Raw genomic sequence first — 22,657 nt, 5'->3', positions numbered from 1 at the left:
TAGGGTATTTAATCACTGGAGCTCAGCCAACACACCCACGCAAACATGCACACACACCTAGCAGGCTCCTTCATCTGACCTGCCAATAGCAATAATATGTGTCCTTCACTTATCATTTTCTATCATCTATATTATTATGCCCCCCCCAGCACAACGTAACGCACCCTCATACATCCTGTGCAACCCCCCCTCACCTCCACCACACCGCCCAGCCCAGCAAGCACAACCCCCCCCAGAAAAAAACACTCACACACACCAAACATCGCCCTGCGCAGCAGCAGACTGCAAAGCACTGCATTCCTCATGATTTTTTTTTTCTAATAAATGTGATCCCAGAATCCGGGAGGGAGACCAGTGCTGTGCATTAAAATTCATGGGAAAAAATGGCAATAAAATCTTTCTTTCTCTCTCTCTTCCTCTCTTTCTCTCCTTCCCTCTCCACCTCTCCCCACTTACACCCCTCGCCCTTCTCTCTTTTTCATTCCCTCACTTGCCTGCTCAACACACTCACACACACACACACACACATATGCGTGCACGAGGCGGGCACACACATACACACTTTTTTTTTTTTTTCATCACCCGTGTGCACTCTCCCTCTCGTTCAATCTCTAACCCTCCTACTGGCCCGTCTTTCTCAGCATCCCCCCTGCTGTCCTTCATCCTTTATTCTCTTCCTCCTCCTTCCCTCCCTCCCTCCCTCCCTCTGCCTTTCCTCTCTCTGTCTCTTTCTCACACACACACACATACACACTCTCACACAAACACACGCACACCCATCTATATTTTCCAACTCCACCTCTGGCAGGTTGTGATTTCCACTGTCAGAAATTGCTTTTTCAATATCTCTCTCTCTAATTATGAGCCCCGCCAAAGGGGTCGTGCCACCAGAATACCAATTTTTCCACCATTTCTCTCTTCGTCTCCAGAATAATTCCCCCTTTTTTTCCCAGGTAACAACAAAGCGCACATTCAATATATAGCCATGCAAGCGTTGCAGCATTATCACCATTGTATTTCTGTGGGTTCTGGAGCCTTCTTTGGCTCTATTTAGTCTTTTCATGTTTGGTCAGTTCCCTGTGGTCATGATTAATTTTTTGACATCTTGAAATGAGCAGGATGGTGCAAAAGTTAGAACAGAGTCTATTTATTTCCACATCAACAAGGACGAAATGGGGGAAATGTAAGATTTTTCAATGCACTGACGGTTTTGTGGGGAGCAAAAGGAAAACCACTGAATCTTGATACAGCCACCACACAACTCCTCGCATTCTCAATCACTCCTTCTGCCCAGGAAGGGGTTAACCTCACCAAGCAGTTGTAGCCTGCTTGATTGACGTGCGGAGCATTGTGCTACCTGTACCCTCCAATCAGCGAACGGTCAGCACGCCCCACGTGGGTGTTCTCGATAGTGATTGGCTCATTTCACCAGTGTTTACTGTGCCGAGGCCGAGCCCCACGTGGAGATTTCATTCAATCACTGAACACTTCCTCTGAACCCCTTTTTTCTTTATAAAGAATATGTTGCACTTTTTAAATAAAATTTAAATGTCCTAATTGTGTGGATAGATTTTCAATTACATGCCAATATGAGGATGAGGCTAATTACAGTGCAACAATAACAAGAGGGAAAAAACTATATCATCAGGCTATTTGAAGATCAGCATTGTGTGATATGCTCAATGCTCAGATATGCACAGTGTCCATAACTAAGAAAGGTTGGTTGGATTAAATGTTTCTTTAGGTAAAAAAAAAAAAAAAAAAAGGACATTAGCAAATAATCATGAGGTTATTAATTCTGATCAAACAAAAACTGTGGAGGGGAGAAGAAGCAGTAAACCGTGTCTTTAGCCCCCCCTTCTCCTTAAAGAAAGCTACTCATATGTTATGTCCCATTGAGGATCAGAGCAGGGGGGAGTGAGAGAAGTGAGGGACTGGGAGTGTTGTGTGAAAAGAGTGCAGGCCAACGAGCGAGACAAAAGAGGCTGCGGCTGCATTGAATGTGCCGGTGGTGTGTCCGTCTCCGAAGCCACAAGCAAAACCACATTACCCCCCCCTCTCCCCTCTCTGGCCTTTATGCTACAGACGGCGAAGAGATATCGGAGAGGGAAACCAATTGCGAGATTGTAATTCTGCTGGAAGCGCGAAGTTGGAGGACTTGGAAGAAAAAGCTTGGACCCGGGTGTTTCTCCTCTCCTCTCCCCCGTCCTTACTACACGACGAGTGCGGTGCGGTTTCGGGGTTGGAGATATAACCCAGAACAAAGGAGTCTTGAAGCGAGGAATGAGCGAGCCGAGACTAGCTCTGCCTTTACCTTTGAAACCGGGCCAAATGCCTCTCTGAGACCAACAATAGTACATCGGCTGCTCGTATTTCTCGACGAAGCTTTCCGCCCCAAAAGGTAGAAAGAAGAAGGACAAAAAACAACGCACACGGAGACACACACACAAGTCGGCGGCTACAATGTTTCCTCAAAACCGACCACCGGTAAGTAGGCTACGCTACTATGTAACCGTCTACAGCGGCTTTAGCGAGGTTATTGTCTTATATCCGGAACCTCCATCAAATACAACGTGTGTGTGATACGCGGCAGGTTGATTTTTAAACCGTATTGAGCCTCAATAAGAAAGTGCAAGCCAAAATTGTTTGTCTTTGTCATCCTTAATGTGTATTTCCGGGGACTCCTTTGTGGGGGAAATATGATCCTATATGTGCTGTTACATATAACATAACATCTTGTTTGTCTTTGTATTAACGCCCTGTGTAATCTTTGTCTCATGAAGGTCAGGCAGATTGCTGTCAGTAGGGGTTTAGTGAGGCAAAGCCCAACGTCCAACTTTGCCGAGTGTCTTTGTGTGTGAATCTCATGTCCTTGGTGGCTACCACCACCACCAGTTTAGAAACATGGAGCCTCCTTCTATTTCCACACTATTGTGGAGTTGACCCAGATGATGAAGTGTGTGTTTGTTTGTCCCTTTCCTCATGGGCTGTGAGAGGGGGGCAGGGGGTGAGTCAGCTTTGGCTTGTTGACACCTTCACTCAATGGTCTGCCCTTCTCAAGTGCCACTCATTTTCAAAAAAGAAATCATCAGCTTTTTTTTGCTTTATATCTCATTTTATTCATATCAGGGGATGGTTCATGTCCCTGGTTTACAGATTTTATTGAGTGAAAACTAGAAGCTGTCCCTTTGCAAAAGTCTAATATAATTGTAATGTGTCTGTAAAAATGAAAAAGAAATTGGGATGCTGTCTGTGTTGGAGACAGATCCGTGCGAGGTTAGGAGCGATATTCATGCTGCATGGCTTTAATTTGTTTTAGTCGAGTTAGGTGGAGAGCTTTTGAGCAGACTGAAATACATAAACACTGGTCCTCCAGCTGTGTGAAGTATCAATTAAGACCTGCTCATTTGCCTAACCCTCATCTGCATCCCTCAGCCATGCCACCCTGCACCCCACCCCTGACAGTGTTTTGACATTCATGTCCCATACATTGAAACCAGATTAAGCACACTGTGAAGTATAACTTCATGTGAGTGTGTGTGTGTGTGTGTGTGTGTATGCCACTTTAATCAATTCTTCTCACTTATTCATTTATGCAGAGTTGTGTGTTTGCATAATGCTTAAATTGCACTACCATCATGCATTGTAACTTTTATTTCAGCCTATTCTTTCTTTTAGTGATACAGGGATCTTGTGAGTTCCCACTAACATACAGCACATACACAAACATCACACACCAGCAGCTGTGTATGTAGTATAGCTGACTGCAGGAAGGCAGGGCAAGAGGCAGACTGTGGGTCTGTGGTTTGCACTGTAAACCCAATCCCTCTCATCCAGCCTCTCCTCGCTGTGTTCCTGTGAGAGCTCCAAACCACATCTTAATGTATGGGCAGGCGTCCCAGGGTGAGAGGAGCAGACTGCGGCGGGTCTGAGTGGAATGTTTAGGCCAGCGGCCCCCGTTTCATTTCAACCCTCCGCAGAGCTCAACAGCTCCATGTGAGACACCCGTCCTCAGAAAGTCTTGAGCCATCGGGAGCTGTTGTTTGCACCTCGGAGTGAAGGGCCACTCAACCCGGCAAACTGTTTAATCTCTGAAATGCTAGGCTGGCAGTAACCTGTCATCACTGGCTACTGGTCTGCTGTGAAGGATGTGACCCATATATTACATAAACATGTGACCCATGTTAACAGACATATAGTTGTGTTTTTATCAAGCAATAATTAAGAATTGGGTGCATTTTCATATCCTGAACAAGAGAGTTCTTGGCTTCTAGCATGTAATTTAACCTGCATGTTTATAGCGTCTTACAACAGATCTTCTTTCAGCATTGTTCATATGAACTTGGTAATCTTTTTTTTTTTTTTTCTGTGCTAAACTGTTTCAACCTTTTAAAGAGCACACCCAGATTCATAAGGCTTACTGTCTATGGTGTAAAGTGCAACAGGCAAACATTAAATGGTATTCAGTGTTTGTAATTACACATCTTGCACATTTAGTAAGACCTGACTAAATGCAGTGCATACCTAAACTGAACTTCTCCTCACCTGAGATAAAAAATATTTGTCTACAGATGTAAAATGCTTCTGGCCCTCGATGTGCCCGCATCATTTTGGGATTTTTGCCAACTACAGTAGACTAGCTGAGAAGTATATGGGACGTGGCAGGCATGGCTGGCTGTCTTAAATCCTTAATGTTCTTTAAAATCTGCCACAGTGAGAGAAACATACACGGCTGCACTGTAGACACAGACAGAAATGGATAAAGAAGAAGAAAGCAAAACATCAAAGCACAATGTACAATTGTATTCAAACCAGAAACTAACAATTTGTTCTGTTGGCCTGTAATGATACTAACTATGTTAACATATACATGCATGATCCACTTGAAATAACACACAACTAAGACATAAACTGAATACATTTAGAAAGACAAAATGGAAGCATAAGCAGGTTTGCTGTTCCTCACTAGTATCTAAAAATCTTCTGTTGGGGGAAAGAAGTTTTAAAGATCTTCCTGTTGCCAAAGTAGACCTGATCTGTAGGAGATTGGTCTTAATATCACCAACAGTCCTCAACCAACCATTTTATCCTAAACAATACCCCGGCCTAGGGGAAGGGTTTTTTAAGAGATGAATATTGTGGGTGAACTTGGGTTAAATATTTGTAGTTTAGGCCATTGTTCATACCCATCTTGATAACGTTTCCTAATCTATTAGCAAACAGTGATCACACAAGTTTTTAACACGTCATCATGTTTGTCGTATCTGTTCTGTAAACCCCAAAATTGGTTGCTACCCAGACTGTCCATTCGATTTTTCAGAGCTATTTCCTGGTTCAACATTTTAGCTACTATATGTACGTACTATAGTTGTTGTCAAACACTGAAGCCCGTTTGGATGTGTTTGCCTCAATCTTTCGTTCCAAATATGTTGGATTAGAAAACAGTTAATCTGGATTTGTGTATGACCAACTGTTGCTCTTGCATGTCCCAATGGACCATATTGAAAACTTAATTTCATCTAGCACGGTCCCTGTGGATTTAAACTGTACAAATTTAGTTGAGTTAATTCCAAAGTCAGAATTTCTTTCTTGTGAATTTCTTTATAAAATGAACCTGTTGGCAGGCACACTAAAACACTTTACACCCTTTCTTTGCTATATAATGGTTTAGTGTCAATAGCATATTACAAACTGAATGTTATGTGTGCTTTTATGATGCCATTGTTCATGTTTTTAAATGATTTTCAAGTGCAAGTAATACTTGGTGGCTTTATGTCAGACCATGTAGGCATCACTGTACTCATCATTGCCACAACATCTATTGGCCATATATGGATTTATTTTTTTATTTTTTATTTTTTAAAGATCAGTATTTGGGTGTCAACGATCCTAAAAGACCAGTATGTAACATTTAGGAGGATCTATTGGCAGAAATTGAATATAATATTCATAGGTATGTTTTGATTAGTGTATAATCACCTGAAAATAAGAATCTGTATATTTTTGTTACCTTAGAATGAGACATTTTTCTAACCACTATGTTTCTAAAGTAGCCCAGAACGGACAAACCAAACACTGGCTCTAGATAGGGCGGTAATGTTAATGTAAAGATTCGCTCACTGATTTGAATGCGTACAGTGAAGCTAGACCTTGGGGGAATTTGGGGTCCATTTAATAAAATCAAGAAATTAAATTCATTATGGAAGTGAGGAAAAATGTGAGCATGGCCTAAATCATCATCTGTGTATCTCTTCTTATCATTTCAAGGAAGTGATGATATATAGGGTCAGGTATGAGACAGGGACTGTCGTAGGAAGAGTACTTTGAATGAGTGACGAAGATGAACCCTTCTCCTCTCTGTCCTCAGAGCTAGCATAAAGCAACCCTCCACTTCCACAGTCCTAGCATGCTTTTAGCTCTTTATCACCACTGTTGTCCAGCGGTGAGAGTGTGGCTATCGATCAGGAGCTCGCCTGCTTTGCTCAGCCACCGATTAGATGGGTGGGAGAGAGAGGGAGGAAAAAAAGAAAAAGAAGCAGAAGAAAATGAAGGCAAAGAGGCTGAAGGGATCTCAGGTTTACACAAGCTGTTGTGGAGGTGCGTCTCGGTGGAAGGAACAAACGAGCGGAGGGGGTTACCTAATAAAAGAAGGCACCTCCAGCAATTAAGCCAGCTGACAGGCAAACTGTGGCGCTCCGCTAATGTGGGCTGACAGCAGGGAAATTTGAATAACGAGGCTTGCGGGAGGAAGGAGAGAGGAATGAGGAGGTGGAGGGGGTCGGGGGGAGAAAACTGAGAAAGAAAGATGTGTGGTGCTAATGAAACAGGTGCCTGGCAGCCCCTCCCCTCTAAGTGCAGGAATCATTGAGAGATTACCAGCACGTTTCTCCAGCGCAAAGCCAAGCAGATAGCCACTTGATGTGAGGTGGGGGTGGGGGGCAATGAACCTGTGTCTTTTTTCTGTCTCACTGCAAGCCGTTTTAACAATGCAAATCACCGCTGAATGTTGACAGCCGAGTTTGAATTAAGAAGCTTTGACTTCAAACGCTTCAGAGAGAGGACAGTGTATTGACATGTTTCATGGCCCTCAGAGATGGGGAGGTGTGTTTTTAGGCATGTGTGTGTGGGTGGATACATGGATACACATTCAGGAATGCTATTCTGGGTTAGACCTACTGTCACTGCGTCCTTGGTGGTAGTTAGATGAGAGAGGGAAAGAGAGAGAGGGGGGGGAAGAGCGCTTGGTGGGTGTTTACTCTGATGATTGACTTTGTGGGTAAGCAGTGTAATTAGTGGCCTGACTAATGGGCCGAGCTGTATGAAGGGAGGCAGCAGCACAGCATCTTCCCAGCTAAAGTAGACAGTAGAGAGATCCAGCTCCGATTAAACAAATAAAAAACTAAGCTAAACATTTGGCATGGTATTTTGTTAGCCATGTTATCCGCATGGCTCTAGGAATAGTAGTGAGTCAAGTCAGTCGATCCACCACTTTGGTCCAGATGGAAATATCTCCAAAACCATTGGCTTGATTTTTAGATGGAAGTTTGTACAGACATTTGTGGTGCCCAGAGGATGAATCCTAAGGAATCTGGGGACTTTTCCTGTTGTGCAACCAACAGGTCAAAAGTTACAATTAACTATCTGAACATCTACTACATGAACTGTCACACATTAGACACGTATAGACATTCATGGTGGCCAGTGAATGAGTCCTACTGGCTTTTGTGATCCCCTGAATTCTTCTAGTGCCAGCATGAGGTTGACATCTGTGTTCTTTTGAGTGAATGTCTGTACTACTATTGGATGGATTGCCCCATACAAAAAGACATAGATAGTTAGCCTCAGGATGAATTTAAATAATATTTGTAATGCCCGGAACTTTTCATCCAGCCCCATCATCAGGTCAAAATTGTAATCTGTCACAGTAGTTTTTGGTCTATGAACAAATACCTGTAAAACAAATTATATTCCCATCATTCTCATTTATACTTTGTGTTTAGTGCTAATTAGCAAATGTTAGCATCCTAACACACAAGCGAACACACTTAACATGGTAAACATTATACCTGCTTAGCATCACAATGTCAGAATTGTCATTGTAAGCATGCCTAAGTTGTAAGTATGTTCTCACAAAGTTGCTAGCATTACTGCAGACTGCTTTTGGGCAATTTGTTTTGTTGAATTTTAAACTGGAATTTTGGTATAAACTAGTTCCGCTGGCCAAAGCTGGGCACAATTATTGTGCAAGATTTGTAATGAACACGTAACAAGGCAACAATGGCAACCATGCATTACAAAGTAGTGGGACCTTTGTGTATAAAGGAACATGGGAGAATCTTGACTTTTTTCGTTCATGTGAAAAATGCTTTCTTGAGTGGTGGAAAAATGCAAAAGAAAGGAAGGAGAATGTGAGAAGTCATCCCAGAGAAATCTATTTCTGCCCTCATCCCCTGCAGCCATATGAAGAAGACACAGAGGAGTCTTCCTATAAGTGAATCTAATATTCCTAAGGTCACACAAACCACATCATAACACTGATGGCCTCATTTCGGCTCCATTAGCAAATTATGTATCACTGTGGGTCAATGTGGCCAGTGAGGAAACATCTTGCGGATTCCCATTGATATTGACGTAGAGGCCAGTCATGTGCGACTACAATAAAGTGCATGTGTGCTTGTAAATACTTGCGGAAAACAGCACTGTGCACACATCCACTTAGTGTTTGTAGTGGGCATGTGTGGGCGTGTAGTCTCATCTGTGTGTGTCTGTGTGCACATGTTTTTTTGAGGGTGGGGGTTTAGAGCAAGGATGTGAGGTCATAGTGGTTTGCTGCTTGCGGTGTAATTAGAGGTAACTCAAATGAAAACAGGAATGATTTCATTCAGGGAATGCCACACTGTTAATGGCCCCTTCACGTCAGAATTTAATGTGTGCATGTATATTGTTTGTCTGCATCTTCTTTTCCACGTGCATACATTTGATTGTGCATTTATGTAAGTGGCTTTGCATTCATGTTTTTTGTTGCATGTGACCTTGGATATAATGTGTGTGTGCACAGCATATAACCCGATCTGTTATGTTGCAGCACTGTACTAGCAGTGGTGTTCAGCTGTTTCTCACCAGTTAGCATGTTTAAAACAGCCTTATTGGATTGTTTCCTATCCTATCCCACTAAAGGGATCTGAGGTCTGATTTAAATCATTTCTATTCCCATAGAAGACTCGTTCACGCTCTCTCTCTCATCCCCTCATCATCAGGTCCTCATTTAATCATTGCAATTGACTTAGGCCTTCCAGGGCTGAGAGAGAGATTAGTGTGAATGTGTGTGTGTGTGTGTGTGTGCACGCCTATACATCTGATGTGACCAGGGCCATATCTGGGTTTTTCTCATTGAGCTTGTGCAATAGGTGGCCTTAAAACCCTAACTTTAGCCTATAGCTTTCTCAGTTGGCTTTGTGAAACGGAACAGGTCACAGTGGCGCTGGTAACAGCACTGGGCTGCTCTGGGCCTGTAAACACCTCCCCACTTATTTATCTAAACAGATGAGTAATCAGATTATCTCTAATCATATCAGAGAAAAGCTCACGCCGTCTAACCTCATGCAATCCTTCCTCAGTATTACCAAACAGGCTAGATCTTACAGAGCTAGATCTCTCATACAATCGTAAGACATTACAGACACAGTAAGATCTAGCCTGTAATTGTGTAACAGCGACTTTCGGTCTATGTAAGCTTTGTTCAAGGGCAGACGGCGCGTCTCTTGTTTGCCTTCGAGCCTGGACACGGCTGAGAGGGAGGGAATAACTGAGTGTAGGATTATCAGGTGACTCTCCCAGCCTAGATCCATTCCCAGAGGTCATCAGGTCAGCTTGATGACCTGACTTCTCACTGTAAAGCCTGCTCAGCTGTTTGCCGGATCAAAAGTTGGGACAGACAAATAGCAGTGGTTCATAGGAGGAAATGAGGTTATGAATGCTTGGATAGGATCTTTAGTTTGTCTGAGTTTCAGGGACTGCATCGATCACGTGCGTCCAGTCTAGCCTGGTGTGAATCATCATAACAACAAACCTAACCAGCAGACAGGAATTGTGCGTACGGTCCTGAGTGGCTGAGCCAGCAGAGAGACAGTGGTTTCCTCTACAAAAAAAAAAAAATCCCTTCTCTCGCTCTTGAGAACATCAGAAAATAGACCAACTCTCTAGCCTCATCCATGCCTCCATTTACGAGGAAGATGCTCCCTCTCCTCTCACCTGTCCTCTGGAGACGTGGCCGTGTTAAAAAAGAAAACCACGGAAAATGTTGAAAAGGCGGAGGGGGCGAAAGGGAGTGATAAAAAGGAGAGTGAAAAGAAGAATAGTCGCCTCTTTCTTCCTCCTTCAATCCTCCTATAAAATGGCCTTGGTGCTCTTTTTTTTCCCCCTGTGAAGAGTAATTGCTCTGTGTGTGTGTGTGTGTGTGTGTGTGTGTTTAATCGTGTGTGTGTGTGTGGGGGTTTTTGTGTAAAGGAAAAGGGGTGTGTGTGTGGCTGTGTGTGTGTGTGTGTGTGTGTGTGTGTGTGTGTGTGTGTGTGTGTGTGTGTGTGTGTGTGTGTGTGTGCTCTAGGAGGGGGATCTGGCCGACAGATTGAGAGCAGCTTGTTAGAAAGAGGAACAATGAGGCCACAGCCCCTCTCCTATCTTCTTTTTTTTCTTCCTTTCCTGTGTTCCCTTTCTCTCTTTCCCTCTTCTCTGTTATTTCCTTCTGCTTTCAAAACAGATTCCTCTCTTCTTCTCTGTATATGTCTTGACTTTTTCACTTGCCAGCCTCGCCTGTATTATCTGTCCATTTTTACATTCCATCCATCTCATCTATTTTCCTTCAACTTATCCTCCCTATTGAACTCCCCTCTCTCACACTTTCCTTTCCTCCTCATTCCTCAGTGTTTGCTTTCCTCTCTTCTTACAATATTTCACCTGCTAAAACACCTTCCACATATCGTTTCTGTCACTTTCTCGCTGTCGATACATTTCACACTGTCACGTATCTACACACTCGTGGACATGCATGTATAGACCGTAGGTGCTGGCACGCTCCTCTGATTTCGTCATGCCAACATGCAAATGCTTTGAACATCTTTTATACACCCCCACGGCATTCTTTTTGGCATTGGAGTTGAGTGATGTTGTTATTAACTTGTTCATTAAACATCATTAATGCGTGACAGACATCGTTGATTTGTAGGACATCAACATGTGAGATGTGTGTTGTTGTTTTTTTAATCCAAATTAATCATTACTGCTGTCATTCAGGGCTACCCACATGTGTGCCTACTGTCTTTGAACTCAGCTTTTAGGCTGTTTTGTTGAGCTGTGTAGTCATTTTATACTCATTTTTAGCAGTGTGTAAATATTTGCTCAACATAAATTCACAAAATCCTCTTTATACATAGGGTTTTCTGACGTTTTGAGCCAGGTAGTTTTAATATGATATAGCTCCACCGAAGTATCTTCAGTGAGAAAGCAAAGGTAAATGTTGCAGAACTATGTGGGAAATACTTTAAATAAGAGCTGACCAAGATGGGAGGAAAACTCTGCTCTACTATTTCACTGTCCAGTCTGGTTAGCCTTAGTTATTCACAAAAAAGGCTATGTCCAGTGCTGTAATGAACATACCTGCAAGGGGGAATGTCTAATAGCTATATATCTTGACTCATATTTATTTCAAGTTGCACAAGGAAGTTGAGCATATTATAATAAATACCCTGTGAGTCAGACAAAGGCAAGCGAAGCTATATGACTATAAGTTAAGGATGCACATTAGAGAAAAATGAGTTGCCCTCCTGGGGAAAATGTTACAGCAGAGCAAACTCAGAAAGTGGGTGGCACAGGTTGGCAAGTTCTATCTGCAATCTGCTGGAGTTTGAGAAAAGTGCTGCTGGATTTTAAGAGTGTCCACTCCGCATAAAGCTCTTACACAAATCTTGAGAATTGTTATCAGCAAATGTTACAAATCTGTAAATAGAAACTTAATGTGTATGTTACAGGCTTATTTTCAGAACTCTTGGTTGTAAAATGTTAGGTAATACTCTCTGCTATCAGGGGTTGTTATCAGATCAAGCAATCCAGCTTGGCATAGAATCTAACTTTGTCCTCCCACAGTCTTCCCTTTTGCTTCACACCTCCCATTGCAGACTGAAAAAAGAGCAACACGTGTTTGAATCCGTGACAAGACATTGGCCTCTAGTAAACTAACGGAACCATATTAAAACTAGTTGGTGCTTTCCTATAAGAAAATTACAGTTTATTACTCACTTAACCTCACCGTCATACTTGACCATCGTGAAGCTTGTGAACCGGCTGTCCCCGAGCCCCTGTTGGCCTCTGCATTCTCTTATTTTGACAGAGAGCCAAATAGACTGACAGACGGACAGCCCCCACCACCCTCCTAGTCCAGCTCTCAGCCCCCTTTTGTCTGCCTGTCCTGCAGCATTACCCCTATGGTTGTAGTCTCCTAATTGCTCTGAACCCTGCAGAGATGGGAGACTAAGCACAAGGTTGGGAGGGGTCCTCAGCTATGATGGGGTCCCCCCCCCCACACACACTTTTCTCCCTCCCACTGCTCAATTTCTTTCTTTATTTCTTTCTTCTACTCTGAATAGCAATTAAACAAAGTGTGCTCATTTGGCTAAGAAGCTCTTGTACCTCAGCATCCTCCCGTCCACGTCTTGATGACACATTCACATCTGGCTCTGCTGGCTGAATTAGACAGTCCCTCACAATAGTTACACGCAGGCAAACTGTTGTGCATGTACAGAAATGGTGCTCATGTAGATCTTTGCTTCCTGTGGTTAATTTTTGTAATGTTCTTTGTAAATGCATCTCATTAGTTTGAAGAATCTGTTTCAGTGAAGCTTTTCTTTTACACAGTTTACACTTATTACACAGATAATTACTCAGCTAATGGCCTTAGAATATTTACACAATTTTGAAATCAGATGTCAAGAATTATTGCAACTATCCTGTACACGCAAGTCTTTTCTCAGTCAAATCCCTACGTTAACCATCTCATCTCTTCTCAGGCACCTCTGCAGCCACCCCCGGGGTCCTCTGCCTCAGTGGTGGCAGCCGCAGCAGCAGCCGCAGCGGCATCGGGGACGCCCCAATCACTGAAACTAACCTACCCAGAAACTTTGGACCGCATCAAGGAGGAGTTTCAGTTCCTCCAGACCCAATACCACAGGTATTTTTTTTTTTTGCACATTGTGTGCTGGTGTTTCCGCTCAACTTCCCTTCTGTGTTACTAGGAATATAGACTAGAAAGAGAACAGTGTTTTAAGAAATGCAAGTGTGTTTGTGGGGGCGTGTTGCTTCAGGTACGGGTGAAATGATTTGATACGTTCCAGGAAGGCCGGTTTGGGTAACAGATCTGTGAGTTTTAGGGCGGATCAGATGCTACAACAGTGCACAGCAGTTTATAGTTCTCTGTCTCAGCACAAGACTCTGGAAAGTCACTATGACAGTCGTTTCTATGCTGCGTATGGACAACTTAGAGATAGAATTACCCCCTTCACATTACAAAGTAATGTTCCAGGAATGTGCACTTGTATACATTTGACCAATACGGTGTGTTGCCAGATAACCTTGCGTTGAGTTGTTGCAGAAGTTGAGCCAACAACTTCAACTTTTTTTTGCCAGGTGACAAATTTGTTTGTTATGTCAGGCTATGTGATGACAAACGTTCTTACAACGGACTAATAGGGGTATATGCTGGCTACTCTTTTTGCATTACTGTATGGTGTGCTTGATGTGTAGGAATGTGCCCAGAATGCCTTATTTATTATTTATTTTATTTTTTTTATGTGGGCTGGTTGTCCCACCCTCTCCCTTCTCTGTTCTCGTGGCACACCTTCACAGGGTCCCCACCCCCTCGCTCTTCTCTTCTCAGCCTGCTTTGAATTAGCCAGCAAGAATCTCTCCTCCCTCCCTTTCTGTCCCACTTCAAACTTCTTTTGTACGGCCCTTGTCCACAGCCCCTCTAACCCCTGTGGCTACTGCTGCTTCCCTGTACACACAAATGCTTGTGTGTATGTGTGTGTGTGTGTGTGTGTCCTTATCCCTCTGTCTCTTCTGATTATCACAAGCTCAACAGTCCAGTCATTCTAGACCAAGTGTTGGTTGGAGTCTCACATACAAGTGCTTTTGTAGGAAAAAGGACTGAAAGATGGGACCTAAAATCTGTATCAAGATTTATTATCACCTTTACTACAATAATAAGTATTTTTCCAAACATTAGTGCATGTTGCCTCACTTCTTATGTTTGTCCTGTTTAATTACAGTATGACTAGTTAAAGATTAGTGTATTAGTGTTTTTTCATCTATTTGCAGAATAATTCTACCCAGTGCCAGCAAATAACTATAGATATGTGTGTTTCCTGTTGGTTATTGTCCATTCCCACATACCTGCATTTTTCCAGCACAACAGCAGAGGCTGTGATACTTGCCACCTCCTTTGCTTCGTATCATTTTTGATATATTTGGTCATCTGGATGCACAGTAAATTGTGTCTCAGTGTGGGAGAATGTCTTGTGTACTCTGTGAATCAGAGGACAACCCAAGGTTATTATACAGTGACCATTTTTGAAAAAGCCCCCCCAAATAAATATTTGCAGTGCTCCTCTGAATCACCTTGAATCAGCACTGACCCAGACAAATCAAGCCATTCAGTGAACATGAGTCACCCCTGGATCTGTTGGTTGAGACAGTGTGATCAGCTCCACTGGCAGCTGTTCAACGTTACACCTTGTGTTACAAAACACCTGGAGCATTGCCCTCTTGCCAAGCACTGGTACTGAGAACTAGGGAGCAGGATAAACAATAAATGAATGACGAGATTAAGAACACGATTGGGAGCAAGAACGAGCTTGTGATTCCATCTGCATCTCCCAGTTTCGATACCGTGGCGTGCTGTTTTAGCAGGCCTGGTTCAGGTTTCAAGGAAGGATTTGTTTAACTTCTCCAACAGCCTGTTGTGAGTACAAAAACACAGCAGATTAACACACTGCATATGACCACAGCTGAAAACTGATACTGTAACCATAACTTATAACAATAGCAACAGTCATTATTGGAACAGATTGTGTTATCAGAAGTCTTCACGTATTTGTCGGATGTATGTTTAACCTGGCAGGTAGGTATGAATCTGTTCATTGGAAGAACTGGTGGTTTCGCCATACAAACTTCAGTAAACTAGAGCTGCTGTTCATGTTGTTTTAGAGACACAGCAACACTGCTGCCATTTCAAACAAATTATTTTTGAGAAGGACTTTCAGTGGTAGTGTGATGGTATGATAATAGTTTTATTATTATCATCAAGTCAAGTGAATTCAATTTATAAAGCCCAAAATCACAAATGACAAATTTGCCTCAGAAGTCAAATAAAAAAAAATTAATACATTTGTAATTTTAAGGTTTTGTTCTTCACAATTGAAGAGTTTTGTCTGATGTAAAACAATAGAAAAATTTATTAAGCCTTTAATTGCATTGAACATCAGTTTTATTATGCAACTTTACATGAATCCTCCTGTACACTACTGAAAAAACCCTACCTTCATATATAATGAATAAATGAATTGCAACGCATCATATCCCATTGAATCAAATTATGTTACATCGCACTGTATTGGAATAACGGTGAATCGTATCATTGCATTGGTACTTGCTTCATATGTTTAATATATCAGGTCGTTGTGTGGGGATGCACATCCCTACTTTCCAAATGTAAACCTAAAAAAAGTCAGTCTGCCAGCAGTTTGGAAAGGTCTGAACAGATAGCGGTCAGTAGGATTAACAGTGGCCTTGTTTAGTCCTACAGCAGATCCACATCTGATTGCAGGCACCTTCATGTAATCAGACCCACTTGTACACTATTCACACTGCTGGGAAAACATGACCTGGACGCCCACAGAGCCAGACACACATCAGTGACCCATTCAGACAGACACCCAATCTGACGCATGTGCTTAACACACTTACACACATGTATGAGCCTCCCTAATTATCCTCACACACACAAATAGATGTTGTCCAGAAATAGCAGGGCTTAGTTGTGTATTTTGTCTGCAGAGAAGGTGGCTGGAATCTGATAGATGTTGGATTAGACGGCAGGAAAGAGACTGAGGGAAGGGATTAGCCCTGATGAGATGCAACTTTGTGTGTGTGGGTGGCATGATGCGTTTCTAAATTTGTGTGTCACTTGTTGGTTTTGGTGGCATGTGCGTAGTTGGTATGAAGGGATGAGAAAGATTACTAAGGAAGCTAAAGAAAGGGAAGGGTTAATTGATTAAAGGGTCATTGGTTGGTCAGCTGTTGACTTTTGTTGTGTGTGTTAACTATCCAAACAGGCTGTAATCAGCAGACTGAAGGGAGATGGGAGGAGCTGCTGACACAGGGCTCTCATTACTGTAATTCTCTTTCTATAAACACACAGCCATATATCAGTCATAATGGTGTGTGTGTGTGTGTGTGTGTGTGTGTGTGTGTGTGTGTGTGTGTGTGTGTGTGTGTGTGTGTGTGTGTGTGTGTGTGTGTGTGTGTGTGTGTGTGTGTGTGTGTGTGTGTGTGTGTGTGTGTGTGTGTGTGTGTGTGTGTAACATTTATGAAAGAACAGCGAGTCTGGCAGCACAGTGGGCTACAGTTGGCCTGCTATTGTGCGACGAGATCCCACTTCTGCTTTGTGTGCGTGTGTAGGAAGTGTACTTGCTCTTGTACACACCCTTGAGAGATGATGAAAGAGTACACAGGCGAGTTGGGTGGGTCCCTCGTGTGCATGTGTGAATGTGTTTGAAGAGAGAGAGAGGCAGAAGCTGAAGGTTTCTCCAGTGGAGCAGAGAGGAAGGGTTGATCAATAGTTAATGTGATGTAAAGTGAACAGTCACATACCTGGAGGCTGGCGGGCTAAATGGTCCTGACACTGTAAAGGCAAGACACTGGTGCAGTCACTACATGGCTCCCATCTGTGTGTGTGTGTGTTCTTTACTGGCTGGTAGCTTTGTATTTGTATAGCACTTGTGTCACTTATGATGCTTGTTTGCCAAGACAACGATGGGCTCCAGACTGCAGCACAAGTGATGATGGAACCAGACTTGGTAGCAGCATGTCAGAATTAATAAGCATCAGTGGGTTTAGTGCCGGGTGATTTGCCTGGAAATGTTTTCACATTCAAAATGTACATGTTTTCTGATAATGATGTTTATCAGGATGAATGCTATGTTAGATGTTAAGTGTAGCATTGAAACACTAAAGTCTTTTTATTGATTAGTCAATTGACAGAAAATTATTTGGTAATTATTTGTCAGTCATTAAGGAAAATGTAAAACATTCTCTGGTTCCAGCTTCTCAAATGTGGCGATTTGCTGCTTTTTCCTCCTTTGGGTCTTAAGCTGTTTGTTTGGAGTAGTTATTCGGTCTATAAAAGGTCAGAAAATTATGAAAAAAGTCCACCATAATTTTTCAAAGCCCAAGCTGACATATTTAGATAATTTTTTAGGTCCATGGTGCAAAATGATTCATCAAGATTTAAAAAAAACCTCACCACCACTATGTCTAGTCCTGTGTGCTTGGAGATGTCATATCTGTCACCATAAAAGGTTCATATCATAGGATAACAGTGTTTAAGAGACCAGTCATATTCCATGACATTAAACCTTCATGTTAGAAAAGCCTCACTTCAGTGTCTCTACTCTGCAGTGTGTATTTGTTTAGACCACACACACAGCTGGCTGCTGGAAGGAAATTAACATTTTTAACTTGAATGGCTTTTTTGGGTTGTAGCTTGTCCAGTGTTTGTAGAGAAAGCACTTTAATTTTGCTTTACAGAAAAGTGATGTAGCTGATTATTTTTCATCATTATTATTGTTTTATCAGCTTTCACCAACTAATTTAATGATGCTCTGTTTCTTCAGTCCTGCTTGCGATGGTGCTTTTTGTTCAAAGAAAATTGATGTTCTCTTGAATTATCTCTGAGATATCACAGTTAAAAATGTCCTCAAACAACCAAAATCAACCGTGTTTTATAGGAAAGAAAAAATTGCAAATGTTTTTGTTCCTTTTTAGTAAAATAACCAATGAGGGAATAGCCTAGTGAAAGTAAAAGTATTGTGGAGAAAAACAAACACTGGAAAGGAAAAAGTTGACATTTTTACAATACCCAGTAGCCTGTTTCAAACATGGAGACTAAAAAGGCAGTCGGCACATTTCTACAAAGTGCAGGATCTTAATTAGATGCTTCACTCTCTGTAGACTCTGTGTGTGTGTGTGTGTGTGTGTGTGTGTGTGTGTGTGTGTGTGTGTGTGTGTGTGTGTGTGTGTGTGTGTGTGTGTGTGTGTGTGTGTGTGTGTGTGTGTGTGTGTGTGTGTGTGTGTGTGTGTGTGTGTGTGTGTGTGTGTGTGTGTGTGTATTTAGCAGGTTTGTGTCTATGTGTGGGTGTGTACATACTGCATATGTGCTTACGAGTGAGCTTTGTTTCGTGTGCCTACATGCATGCAGTATATGCTGTAAGGTAGGAAGTAAGAGGACCTTTAATGTACAAGCACACACCTCTAATGCTTCCATGCTGTGTGTGTGTGTGTGTGTGTGTTCAGTATAGTGCAGCACTGACAGAGCTGTCTGAAGGCTGGCAGGCTGCAGATTTGTAGCGCATTCGGCTGATCATCTTATCTCCTGTCACCGCCAGTGAAAGATTGGAGGAACGGAGCCCACCGTGACACACACACACACACACACACACACACACACACACACACACACACACAGTCATATCTCCTTTTTTCTTTCTCTCTTGCTTGCACTCAATCTTGTTTTTTTTCCCTCTGTGTTGCCGTGTCTTTCTCTCCATCCTCCAAACCTCCTCTCCCTCCCTCTCTCTCAGTAAATGGTGCTGAGCCAAACACTAATTATTACAGGCAATCATTTCGACATGAAATACCCACTTCCTGCTCACCGCTCTCCTCCCCACTCTCCCTCATTTTCTTCCCTCCTCCAACTCTTTTATGCTCCTACAGTCACATAATGGCACACACACACATACACACACACAGTAATTTCATTCCTTGAAGTCTATTTTGTGGGGAATGGTTATTCCTGAGTACGACCTTGGGGTCTTTACTGTAAGCACAAGAAGTGTCCATCTGCGTATGTGTGTATGTGTATATGTGTATATGTTTGCTCTGCAACCGTGTAATGCTATTGTGCAGTTTCTGGAGTGCTTTGCCAAAAACAGAGAACTGATTTTACGGCTATAGAGACATTGATTTTTTCCCCCCTTGGCTCTCTTTAGTGGTATTTAATAGCATAGCTGACTGCTGCTCATTTGCTAAAACAAAATCTGATGAGCCAAGGTGGATTTGTGTATGTGGCATGTGGGTGGCATGTGGGTCACAAATGGTCATTTTCAAGCACCTTGAACCACACAAATAACTTGACCTGCTGCGTTCAGTGTAAGAAAGCATGCATCCATGAACCATTAGTTGTCAAACATCATGCAAGGAGCTCAAATTATCAGTTGATTCAATGATTAGCTGATTGACAGAAAGTTGATCAAATTGTTCCTTGTGTATTTTTTGGTCATTTTATGGCTTTATTACATGTGGTTAGAGAGAGAATGATGGGTAATTGCATGCAACTAAGGTCGCCCATCTGGACTTGAACCAACCTGGGACAATTTAGATAATAATAATAATAATAATAATAATAATAATAATAATAATTAATTGTTTAAGTTGTTTATCTTTAGCTTTTCTCTGCTTTTTCTAACTAACTAGCTAGTCCAACTATTGGTTGGACAGAAAAAGAAATTTGAAGCCATTACCATGGGCTCTAGAAGATTTTGATGTACACTGTCACTTGTTTTTGAAATTTTATAGACGAAAGGATTAAGTAATAAAATAATCACCAATTATCAAAAAAATAATGAATAATAAATGAAACTAATAGTAGTTACAGTCCTAATCTCACATTTTAAACAGGAATTTCACAGCAAAAACTCTTGGTGTGTGGTGTGTCATTGCTCTGGTTCTCCAAGCTCATCCCAAGTTTATGTTGTGATGCACACGCTAGCAGCCGTGCACACAAACACACACACAGTCGCATTAGCACTGTGAGTGACTTCTGCTGAGAGGCAATTCCACTGTAATAAAATCTATAGGGTGGTGGGGGGGGTTTAATCCTCACTACCCCCTCCACCCTCTCCCACTCTTCATCCTGCTTCTCTCCCTCTCTCCCTCGTCCCTCTTCTCCTCAACTGGCTGGCAATGATAAATTAGTCAATTATGTGTGTGTGTGCACGCGTTGCTGGAGAAAGGGAGCGGATGGGGCTGTTATTACCTGTTGCAGCTGGGGGTAATGTTGCGGTATTAATCATATTCTAATTTTCCTCCACCAAACGACCCCACCCCCACCCCCACCTCCAACGTCCCCCCCCAACCCCCCATCAATCTATCTGCACCCGCAAAGAAGCCGGCATAAACTGCCGAAGGCCCAAAGTATACTACCTTTCTGGGGTGGGAGGGGAGGGGAGAAGGGGTGAGAGAGATGGAGAGTTGCAGAGTAACAAGGGAGGTGTTCGTGTGTTTGGACCTGAGATACAAACACATTTAGAAATGGAAGTGGGTGTGTTTGCGTGTCTGTGTGTGTTTTGCAAGTCCATCCATTGGCATTATCCAGTTTGAGAAGACACCCGGGACTGGTTTGGGTGTGAGGAGAGCCAGGCAGACACAGAGGACAAACAGAAATATAGGACGCATGGGAGAGGTCTTTGGCTGCTATCACTTCAAAGATGTGTGTGTTTATGAGAGAGAGCTTTCATGCCAGGCCTCTCTGTAGCTGTGGTAGCCTGACATAGCAGGTCATGTCCTGAACATAAGAAAAGAGAAATGATTTTTAAAACAGAAATAGGCAGATCTATTACATATTCAGACAGAATTGCCCCCTTTTGACCCACTTAAAGCAGAAGCTTCGACTTCAGTGAAACTTGGCAAAGTGTGCTGTCGAAGGTGAAAGAAGGGGGGCAGCGGTCAGACAGACTGAGAGACAGACGGACTTGGCTGGTAATTGGGAAAGCAACAAAATGAGGAGGAGGGGAGGACACATGGATAGATTGAAAATTGTCCAGAGAGGGAGAGAGAGAAAGAGAAAAGGGAGAGGGACACCTTGGATGTGCCTGCCTGCAGTCTTGGCTGGGTTTCAGCCTCTGAGCGTGACTTCGTCTATTTCTGCTCTGCTCTGAGGTGATAATGGGCTGTCAGCACCCCAGTCACCCTGCTCCCTCCTCCCCCACTGAGTGTGAGAGAGAAGGAGAGGGGGGGGGTTGACAGAGAGAGTGAATGAGCAGGGAGTAATTTGTTGTCATGTTGCTAATTGCATTGTGTATTTTTATTTGGGATATGATACACATCAAAACATAATTTTTTTCCACTCTTCTCTCTGGTGCAGTTTGAAACTGGAATGTGAGAAACTGGCTACGGAGAAGACGGAGATCCAGAGACACTACGTTATGGTGAGAGACGCACGCACGCACGCACGCACGCATGCACGCACCCACGCATGCACGCACGCACGTACGCAGACACACAGACACACACAGAGGCTGTGTCTCTCCGCATTTACTCACAACAAGTGCAGTGCCAAGTCCGCTGAATCCCTTTCATCTGCTAACAGCTGCCAAACAACACCCACCAAAAACCACACACAAGACCACACACACACACACATATTATAGGACTGCAGAATAAACAGCACTTACATGGGCGTGCAATCTTGTGCTTGTGTATGTGAGTGTTTCTTTTTGTGTCTGAGATATGTAGTCCTGAACTATACTGCTGATGTGTCCTCATCAGTCCAGGGTTGTGTATACATAGAACCTCCATACTCTTTTGGAACCGGCCAATTCTATACAGTCTATATACCAACCCGCCAAGTTTATAGCACAGAGTATCAAACTCAAGTGCTCAGCTGATGTCCAGTGTCTGGCCTGAGTCATACTCTTATTTATTCTTTGATTACATTGTTGATTTAAATCAAGCAAAATCCTAGTTGGGCTGCTTGTCTTGAGATAACAATTAACATCTCTCTCGAGATCTTCGTATTCTTTTGTTAAATGAAACAAAGGCTTTAATTGAAAAAAACTCATTATATTTTGTCAAAAAGTCTAATTTTGGGATCCATGTCAAAACTTGGGTATTATATCGGTACTAGTATTGACGAAATTTCAAACAATGCTCATCTTCGAGTGTCTGTCACAGCTCCTTAACTTTTGTGCGTGAAGGAGCCTGTATGCATACCTTTTTCTGATTTTAATTCAAGCCAAAATAGAGGAAAGTAGTAGTAGTAGTAATAGTAGTAATAGTAGTAATAGTAATAATAATACCACCATTCTTAAAGGTGTGTGAAACTGTGGTTGGTTTCACACTGTTCCTCACCTCTGGCAGTAATGTGCCAAGAAACGCAGCAATGCGCCAATAAAGGCAGTGAAGAAGACTGCAAGCTAGTAAACAAGGATGTATACAATACAGGATTTAAAATGTTCAGAAAACCAGCTTTGCTTTGTTTTGGAGGAAATGCATTGAACACAATAGTGTTTGTACAGTGCAGCCCAGTGGAAATCAAAACTTGAACCCTGGCAGA

General features: G+C 42.6%; 1 protein-coding gene across 3 annotated transcripts in view; it reads left to right on the top strand.

Annotated features, from left to right (window-relative positions):
• The first annotated feature begins 1,926 nt into the window (after positions 1-1,926).
• tle2a (TLE family member 2, transcriptional corepressor a) overlaps positions 1,927-22,657 on the top strand; it is a 37,743-nt gene continuing 17,012 nt past the window's right edge. For 2 of the 3 annotated variants that reach the window (XM_051377291.1, XM_051377290.1), the window contains exons 1-3: positions 1,928-2,487; positions 13,059-13,219; positions 21,467-21,530. In XM_051377291.1, coding sequence (XP_051233251.1) covers positions 2,464-2,487; positions 13,059-13,219; positions 21,467-21,530 — 249 coding nt within the window. In that variant the 5' untranslated portion in view covers positions 1,928-2,463. Of the gene's footprint in view, positions 2,488-13,058; positions 13,220-21,466; positions 21,531-22,657 lie in introns of all 3 variants that reach the window. The other variant, XM_051377289.1, reaches the window with a different exon arrangement.

This window comes from Dicentrarchus labrax, unplaced genomic scaffold, assembly GCF_905237075.1.
Source record: "Dicentrarchus labrax unplaced genomic scaffold, dlabrax2021, whole genome shotgun sequence".
Taxonomy (NCBI): Eukaryota; Metazoa; Chordata; class Actinopteri; family Moronidae; genus Dicentrarchus; species Dicentrarchus labrax.
The sequence above is the reverse complement of the archived record's forward strand: the minus strand, read 5'-3'. Positions and strand labels throughout refer to the sequence as shown.